A 9,008-nucleotide genomic window follows, 5' to 3' on the forward strand; every position below is an offset into this window, starting at 1 on the left:
AAAAAATCCTCGGGTTCTTGTAGAGCCTGAAAAAATTATTAAAAAAAAATATTTAAAAACTCCAGGCCCTGTGTAGGCCTCTGAAAGAAAATTAAACCAGTAAGGAAAGCTGTAAAGTCGGACGGGGCCGACTATATGATACCCTTCACCACTTTGGGTATATTCAACAGATGAACCCTAACAGACGTCGCATTTTTGAAGGAACATTCTTCAACCTATACAAAATTTTTCATTTGGTCAGATATAGAAGCTATATCTAAATCTGAAGCGATTTCAGGAAACTTATCACACATCATTCTAGACGTAATTCATTACGCTGTGCCATATTTCGTGCAAATCGAAAGATATATAGAGACTTAGGTGCACCATTTACATAAAATCTGACGAAAATGTATATTGGAGTCATATCGAAATCTGAACCGATTTTCAGGAAACTTTCCACTCATAATTCTAGACTCAATTCAGTACGCCATGCCAGATTTCGTGCAAATCAAATGATATATAGGGACTTTGGTGCACCATTTACATAAAATCGGACGAAAATGCATATGGAAGCTATATCGAAGTCTGAACCGATTTTCCCGAAACTTAACACACTTCATTCTAGACCTAATTCACTACGCTGTGCCAAATTTCGTGCAAATCGAAAGATATATAGGGACATTGGTGGACCATTTACATTAAATCGGACGGAAGTATACATCGGAGCTATATCTCAATCTTATCCGATTTTCAGGAAACTTAACACACATCATTCTCGACCTAATTCATTACGCTGTGCCAAATTTCGTGCAAATCAAAAGATATATAGGGACTTTGGTGCACCATTTACATAAAATCGGACGAAAAAATATATGGGAGCTATATCCAAATCTAAACTGATTTTCATGCAACTTAAAACACATCATTCTGGACCTAATTCATTACGCTGTGCCAAATTTCGTGCAAATCGAAAGATATATAGGGACATTTTTGGACTATTTACATTAAATCGGACGAAAATATATATGAGAGCTATATCTAAATCCGAACCGATTTTCAGGAAACTTAACACAGATCATTCTAGACCTAATTCATTACGCTGTGCCAAATTTCGTGCAAATCGAAGGATATATAGGTCCTTGGTACACCATTTACATTAAATCGGAGGAAAATATATATGGGAGCTATATCTAAATCCGGACCAATGTTCAGGAAACTTGACACACATTAGTCTAGACTGAATTCAGTACGCTGTCCCAAATTTTGTGCAAGTCAAAGGATATATAGGGGCATTGGTACACCAATTACATTAAATCGGACAAAATATATATATGGGAGCTATATCTAAATCTAAACCGATTTTTCCCAATTTCAATAGGGTTCGTTCTTAGGCCAAATAAGTGACCTATGCCAAATTTCCTCCAAATCAGATCATAAATGCGACCTGTAATTTGTTCACAAAAATACATGGACGGACGGACAGCCGGACATACGTAAATCGGTTCAGAAATTGATTCTATGCATATTCTCAAAAGAAACCATTGATCTATCTCGATTCATTTTGCATGTTACAAAGCTATGCAAACAGAGACATAATACCCTGTACCACAGTGTGGTGAAGTGTGAAAAGATTATTTAATAAATCCGCGCCTTGTGTAGGACATTGAAAAGATTATTTAAACCAGTGAGCGGAGGAGTATAGTCGGACGGGGCCGACCATATGATACCCTACACAACTTCCACGAAACTATAACTTTCTGTAGTTCTATATTCTGAGCTTGGACAATATTTCGCGATATTTGAACCCTCTTGACCGATTAGAGGTCAACAAATATTACAAATATTTAGTACGGCCCTTCTAATCACTTGTCCATATTCCCTTCACCGTGGGTTGTGTTGTGATGTTCGGCTTTCAATTTTGGCCTATAGATCGACTCGAAAAAAAAACACCAAAAAATAAGTTTTCCGTCCACATCATCCCCAAATTATTATCTGGTCATCACCGAAAGTTATAGGCGTTGTCCTTGACCATAACTGCAATCTCATGGAACATTTCATAGAGTTCTGCCCTTTAATTCCGCCCTCCATCTGAATACGTAAGGACCTTTAAATATTTTCGTGTAACTCCCACATCGGAGTACATACGACAACTTCTCGGGGGTATGTCCTTCAGAAGTGAATATATACGCTATAGAATACAAATTTTGCAGTTTTTCACACAAAAGTTAGGGTCCATTGACCCGCTAAATATTGACCGATCTGTATCAAAACAGGCATGCTTATTCGCTGGCCCGATCCGCTTCTCCATGCAAAAACTTGCGGTGTTTGGGCCATAATTGCGGCCTCTGGAGCGACCAGAAAAACCGACAAAAATAAAGTTTTTGGTCCATTTCATCCTCTAAATATTAACCGATCTTTTCCAAAAACAATAGAGGTCTTCATTGGCCAGAACCCATCCTACATGCAAAATTTCGTGAAGATTGGTCCATAACTGTGACCTGTATCGTGTTTACAAGTTATAATGGACAGTCGGACGGACGGACACACATGTCTAGATCGACTCAGTTAGACGAGATATGACTATCGGTATACTTAAAGCTGGGTCTATGAACAATATTTCGCGGCGTTACAAACTTTTGGGGCTACACAAAGCTATAATACCCTGACAACATAGTTGTGTAGGGTATAAAAAATCCTGGCCTATTGAAGTACTCGAAAAAAATAAATCAAAACTTTCAACGATTTAAACTTTTAAATTTATTATAAATAAACAATTTTATTTAATTATTCATTTATTTAAAAATTAATTTGTGTAGTCCTGCTTTTGTTGTCCCCTACTCTCAAATACAATGCTTTGCTCTAAATTTACAAATATGCTCTAAATTATTAATTACCTACGTTTTCAATTACAACCACTTGTTTATAATCAATATTTCAAAGTTTCCCCTATGCGAGAAACTCACCACACTTGCTTTACACAGTAGTGGTGTATTTCCTATTCATATTCCCCTCCAAAAGGACCTCAGAAAATAAAGCAAAAAAAGAAACGACCAAAAACAAAGTTTATATTTTATACAAAAACACACAAAGGAAAAATCACAGCTGTCTTATTCGTTGAGCGTGGAGACCAAACAGCAATCGCACACACACAATCACATACGTAAAGAAATGCCAGCATTTAGAAATCTCCCACCCTTTAGGATTTCTCAGAAATCGTTAACAAATTTGTTAACAGAGATTCTCTAATCATCAGAAAGGCCCCCTCCTCCTCAGCCACAATAAACAATAAACCACCCACTTAAGTCTCTCATACAAAGGAAAATGAGAGAAACAAAACTCACACACACAGAAAAAGTTCGCTCTCATTGTTTTTGTATTTGTTTCACAAAAACAAAAATATTGTGTGTTTTTATCCTTTGCCATGGCAAAATAACAATAGAGCCAGTTGTTCTCTGTTCGGCACATGGAAAGGACACACAGGACCGCATCACATTTTCTTGTGGAACAATGACGTACATTTACGTATTTGAAAACAAAAAATTCAAAATATTAAAAACAAATCCTGTTTAATTTGCCATTTTGAGTTTCCAAGGGAATAAAGGTTTTGTTTATTTGCTGCTGTGATTTTTGTGGCCTCGTCCTTTGACTTCACAGTTTTACCTATTACCCTTTATAAATCTGAGTTTTTTTGTTGTAATAGTTGTTGCCACGCATTATAAATGTTCATTTAAATATGACTTGTGATAGCAATCTCCTGTCAACTGGCATATATGTTTGATTTTTTCAGGCACAACGCCTCAGAGGTGTTAGACTTGCCTTGAAATGTTAAAATATTCTGAATAAATCTCTTACAGTGCAGTAAAATAGTTGGTATTATGGAGGTCCTTAAAGAAAAATTATTTAAAAAATCCACGCCTTTTGGAGGTCCTTGAAAAAAATATTTAAAAAATCCACGCCTAGTGGAGGTCCTTGAAAAAAATTATTTAAAAAAAAACGCCTTATGGAGGTCTTTGGAAAAAAATTATTTAAAAAAATCCACGCCTTGTGGAGGTCCTTGAAAAAAAAATTATTTAAAAAAATCCATGCCTTGTGGAGGTCCTTGACAAAAGAATATTTAAAAAATCCACGCCTTGTGGAGGTCCTTGAAAAAAAAATATTTAAAAAATCCATGCCTTGTGGAGGTCCTTAAAAAAAATTTATTTAAAAAATCCACGCCTTGTGGAGGTCCTTGAAAAAAATTATTTAAAAAATCCACGCCTTTTGGAGGTCCTTGAAAAAAATTTATTTAAAAATCCACGCCTTGTGGAGGTCCTTGAAAAAAATATTTAAAAAAGCCACGCCTTGTTTAGGTCATTGAAAAAAATTATTTAAAAAATCCTTGGAGGTCTTTGAAAAAAATTTATTTAAAAAAGCCACGCCTTGTTTAGGTCATTGAAAAAAATTATTTAAAAAATCCACGCCTAGTGTAGGTCATTGAAAAAAAATTATTTAAAAAAATCCACGCCTTGTGGAGGTCCTTGAAAAAAAAATTATTTAAAATATCCACGCCTTGTAGAGGTCCTTGAAAAAAAATTTTAAAACTCCACGCCTTGTGGAGGTCCTTGAAAAAAAAAATTATTTAAAAAATCCACGCCTTGTGAAAGTCCTTGAAAAAAAAATTATTTAAAAAATCCACGCCTTATTGTGTAGGTCCTTGAAAAAAAAATTATTTAAAAAATCCACGCCTTGTGAAAGTCCTTGAAAAAAAAATTATTTAAAAAATTCACGCCTTGTGGAGGTCCTTGAAAATGTTATTTAAAAAATCCACGCCTTATTGGTCCTTCTAAAAATATTCTTTAAGAAATCCACGCCTTATTGTTGGTCCTTCTAAAAATATTCTTTAAGAAATCCACGCCTTATTGTTGGTCCTTCTAAAAATATTATTTAAAAAATCCACGCCTTGTTGTGTAGGTCCTTGAAAATGTTATTTAAGAAATCCACGCCTTATTGTGTAGGTCCTTGAAAATGTTATTTAAGAAATCCACGCCTTATTGTGTGGTCCTTGAAAAATATTCTTTAAGAAATCCACGCCTTATTGTGTAGGTCCTTGAAAAATATTCTTTAAGAAATCCACGCCTTATTGTGGTCCTTGAAAATATTCTTTAAGAAATCCACGCCGTATTGTGGTCCTTGAAAAATATTCTTTAAGAAATCCACGCCTTATTGTGTAGGTCCTTGAAAATGTTATTTAAGAAATCCACGCCTTGTGGAGGTCCTTGAAAAAAAATATTTAAAAAATCCACGCCTTGTTTAGGTCCTTGAAAATGTTATTTAAGAAATCCACGCCTTATTGTGTAGGTCCTTGAAAAATATTCTTTAAGAAATCCACGCCTTATTGTGGTCCTTGAAAAATGTTATTTAAGAAATCCACGCCTTATTGTGTAGGTCCTTGAAAATGTTATTTAAGAAATCCACGCCTTATTGTGTAGGTCCTTGAAAATGTTATTTAAGAAATCCACGCCTTATTGTGTAGGTCCTTGAAAATGTTATTTAAGAAATCCACGCCTTATTGTGTAGGTCCTTAAAAATGTTATTTAAGAAATCCACGCCTTATTGTGTAGGTCCTTGAAAATGTTATTTAAGAAATCCACGCCTTATTGTGTAGGTCCTTGAAAATGTTATTTAAGAAATCCACGCCTTATTGTGTAGGTCCTTGAAAATGTTCTTTAAGAAATCCACGCCTTATTGTGTAGGTCCTTAAAAATGTTATTTAAGAAATCCACGCCTTATTGTGTAGGTCCTTGAAAAATATTATTTAAGAAATCCACGCCTTATTGTGTAGGTCATTGAAAATGTTATTTAAGAAATCCACGCCTTGTGGAGGTCCTTGAAAATGTTATTTAAGAAATCCACGCCTTATTGTGTAGGTCCTTGAAAATGTTATTTAAGAAATCCACGCCTTATTGTGTAGGTCCTTGAAAATGTTATTTAAGAAATCCACGCCTTATTGTGTGGTCCTTGAAAAATATTCTTTAAGAAATCCACGCCTTATTGTGTGGTCCTTGAAAATGTTATTTAAGAAATCCACGCCTTATTGTGTAGGTCCTTGAAAATGTTATTTAAGAAATCCACGCCTTATTGTGTAGGTCCTTGAAAATGTTATTTAAGAAATCCACGCCTTATTGTGTAGGTCCTTGAAAATGTTATTTAAGAAATCCACGCCTTATTGTGTAGGTCCTTGAAAATGTTATTTAAGAAATCCACGCCTTGTGGAGGTCCTTGAAAAAAAATATTTAAAAAATCCACGCCTTGTTTAGGTCCTTGAAAATGTTATTTAAGAAATCCACGCCTTATTGTGTAGGTCCTTGAAAATGTTATTTAAGAAATCCACGCCTTATTGTGTAGGTCCTTGTAACGCCCAAAAGTCATGATCTTCGTTTTTGGGGTACATTATTATCTTCAATATAATTTTTATTTCCTTTTTATATAAAATCAACAAGGAAATATTTTTGTTTGAAGAATTAATTTAAATATTAACGGTTACACCGGTCCCCTAGTGAAGATAGCTATCATTAAAATACCACGTTGGAACCCCTGGTGGCAAATGGCGGAACTACGCAAAACTGTCAGATTGGGATCAGCTGCTGTCATGAGAAAACAACAATAGATGACCAGCCAAAAAGGTATAAAAGGAGACGCATTTCACACAATGGGGATCAGTCTTCTGTTGATGGCTGGTAAGTCAAGTGTGATTGGGAGGAAGAAAAGGCGCGCAACCTCGGTTGAATTGAGTCTTAGTAAGCCAAACAATAAGCCTTGACTATTTGTGGTGACTAGACCGGACTGAACGCAGGGCCAAGTGAGGGTTGTAGTAATACTCCCTATTCTTCGGGCTGCGTTGACGGCGACTGAACGCAGGGTCAAGTGAGGGTTGTAGAAATACTCCCTATTCTTCGGGCTGCGTTGACGGCGACTGAACGCAGGGCCAAGTGAGGGTTGTAGTAATACTCCCTATTCTTCGGGCTGCGTTGACGGCGACTGAACGCAGGGCCAAGTGAGGGTTGTAGCAATACTCCCTATTCTTCGGGCTGCGTTGACGGCGACTGACGTACTCATCGGGCTGCTGCTGTGCCAAGCCGCCGCCACCCTATTCGTCGTCGCGTATTCATCGGGCCGCCGCTGTGCCAAGCAGCCGCCACTACTACTCGCCGCTGACGTATTCATCGGGCCGCCGCTGTGCCAAAGCTGCCGCCACTACTAGTCGTCACCTGCGTATTCATCGGGCTGCCGCTGTGCCAAAGCCGCCGCCACCCTATTCATCGTCGCATATTCATCGGGCCGCCACTGTGCCAAGCTGCCGCCACTACTACTCGCCGCTGACGTATTCATCGGGCCGCCGCTGTGCCAAAGCTGCCGCCACTACTAGTCGTCACCTGCGTATTCTTCGGGCTGCCGCTGTGCCAAAGCCGTCGCCACCCTATTCATCGTCGCATATTCATCGGGCCGCCGCTGTGCCAAGCTGCCGCCACTACTACTCGCCGCTGACATATTCATCGGGCCGCCGCTGTGCCAAAGCCGCCGCCACCCTATTCATCGTCGCATATTCATCGGGCCGCCACTGTGCCAAGCTGCCGCCACTACTACTCGCCGCTGACATATTCATCGGGCCGCCGCTGTGCCAAACTGCCGCCACTACTACTCGCCGCTGACATATTCATCGGGCCGCCGCTGTGCCAAACTGCCGCCACTACTACTCGCCGCTGACGTATTCATCGGGCCGCCGCTGTGCCAAGCTGCCACCACTGCTACCCGCATACTCACAGTTCGACTGTACTCTGTGATTTAGTGTTCTCCGTGTTTCTGAACGTGATATTATGGTGTTTAATGTAGTGTTTAGTGTTATTTACGGAAATAAATTTATAACGTTTTAAGAAAAAAATTTTGCTTCGCTCTCTCTCTTTATGTCCTAACAAATAAATTCTTGTGACGACTCTGGCCCTCCGCTGAACCTACCCCAGCTTCAAAGTGAAAACACGTCGTCACAATGGCGCCCGAGCAGGGACAATAAAAGAGAGAAAGAGTAAATAAATGAGTGAACAATTATTAAACCAATACGTGTGAAATTCGACTGAACTAAAAAAAAAAAAAACATTTAACGAAAAAAAAACTGAACCAAGTGAAGAAAACCAAAAATGTCAAACGAAAAAACAATGTTAAAGGTCTCCTGGGCCTATATGCTAAAACAAGAAGATTTGGTAACATATCTTACTGAATTCAATCTCGATCCTGTTGGAAAAGTAGATGATCTCCGCAAGAGATGGGCTAAATTTCTACACAACGACCATGAAGCCGATGTATGCAGACGGCTTATAGAGTTGCAAAGCCGACATGAAAGTATCAGTCCGACCAAATCGCCGACATTGCGACCCGTCACGAAACAACCTCTGATAACCGTAACACCGTGTGGATCAGAAGCAATAGTATTATCCCCAATAAAAACAGAGTACGCCCTTCCCCACACTTCCGCGGAAAGGTCACTTGGAGAGCCAAGCATTGGGGTAACAAACGGTCAAAAAGTGCAGAAGTTGTCGCAAAAAACCACGAATATGGGCTTCCAAAAATTCTCTACCCAAGTCATCCAATAATTCGTCGTTACTTGTAATTCTCGACCAAATCCGAAAATGGAATATTACTTTTGAAAATGGAATGGATCCCATTGGATTCGTAGAACGTGTAGAAGAAATGGCTGAAATGTACATCGTGGAATTGAATCAAATAACTAAAGTAATGCCAGAGTTGTTACGAGGTAAAGCTTTAATCTGGTTAAGGAACAATAATCGACACTGGACTACCTGGAGCGAATTTAAGGACGATTTTCTGAAATTCTTTTTGCCCCCGAGATATTTTGAGAAATTGGAGGATGAAATTAGGAGAAGGATACAGCGTAATAAGGAGCCGTTTAAGGAATATGTACTTTCTATACAGCATCTTATGCAGCACACCAATATGACCGAAGAACAAAAATTGGAACGAATTTTTAGGAACGC

General features: G+C 38.4%; 1 protein-coding gene across 1 annotated transcript in view; it reads left to right on the forward strand.

The window, feature by feature from the left end:
• LOC133329423 (uncharacterized) overlaps positions 1–7,670 on the forward strand; it is a 37,729-nt gene extending 30,059 nt beyond the window's left edge. Inside the window, exon 2 of the mRNA XM_061537897.1 lies at positions 7,098–7,670. Coding sequence (XP_061393881.1) covers positions 7,098–7,670 — 573 coding nt within the window. The remainder of the gene's footprint in view (positions 1–7,097) is intronic.
• The last annotated feature ends 1,338 nt before the right edge of the window (positions 7,671–9,008 follow it).

The sequence above is a fragment of the Musca vetustissima genome, unplaced genomic scaffold, assembly GCF_032173495.1.
Source record: "Musca vetustissima isolate MV318-11 ecotype Yass unplaced genomic scaffold, APGP_CSIRO_Mvet_v1 utg37209, whole genome shotgun sequence".
In the NCBI taxonomy this organism is placed as follows: Eukaryota; Metazoa; Arthropoda; class Insecta; order Diptera; family Muscidae; genus Musca; species Musca vetustissima.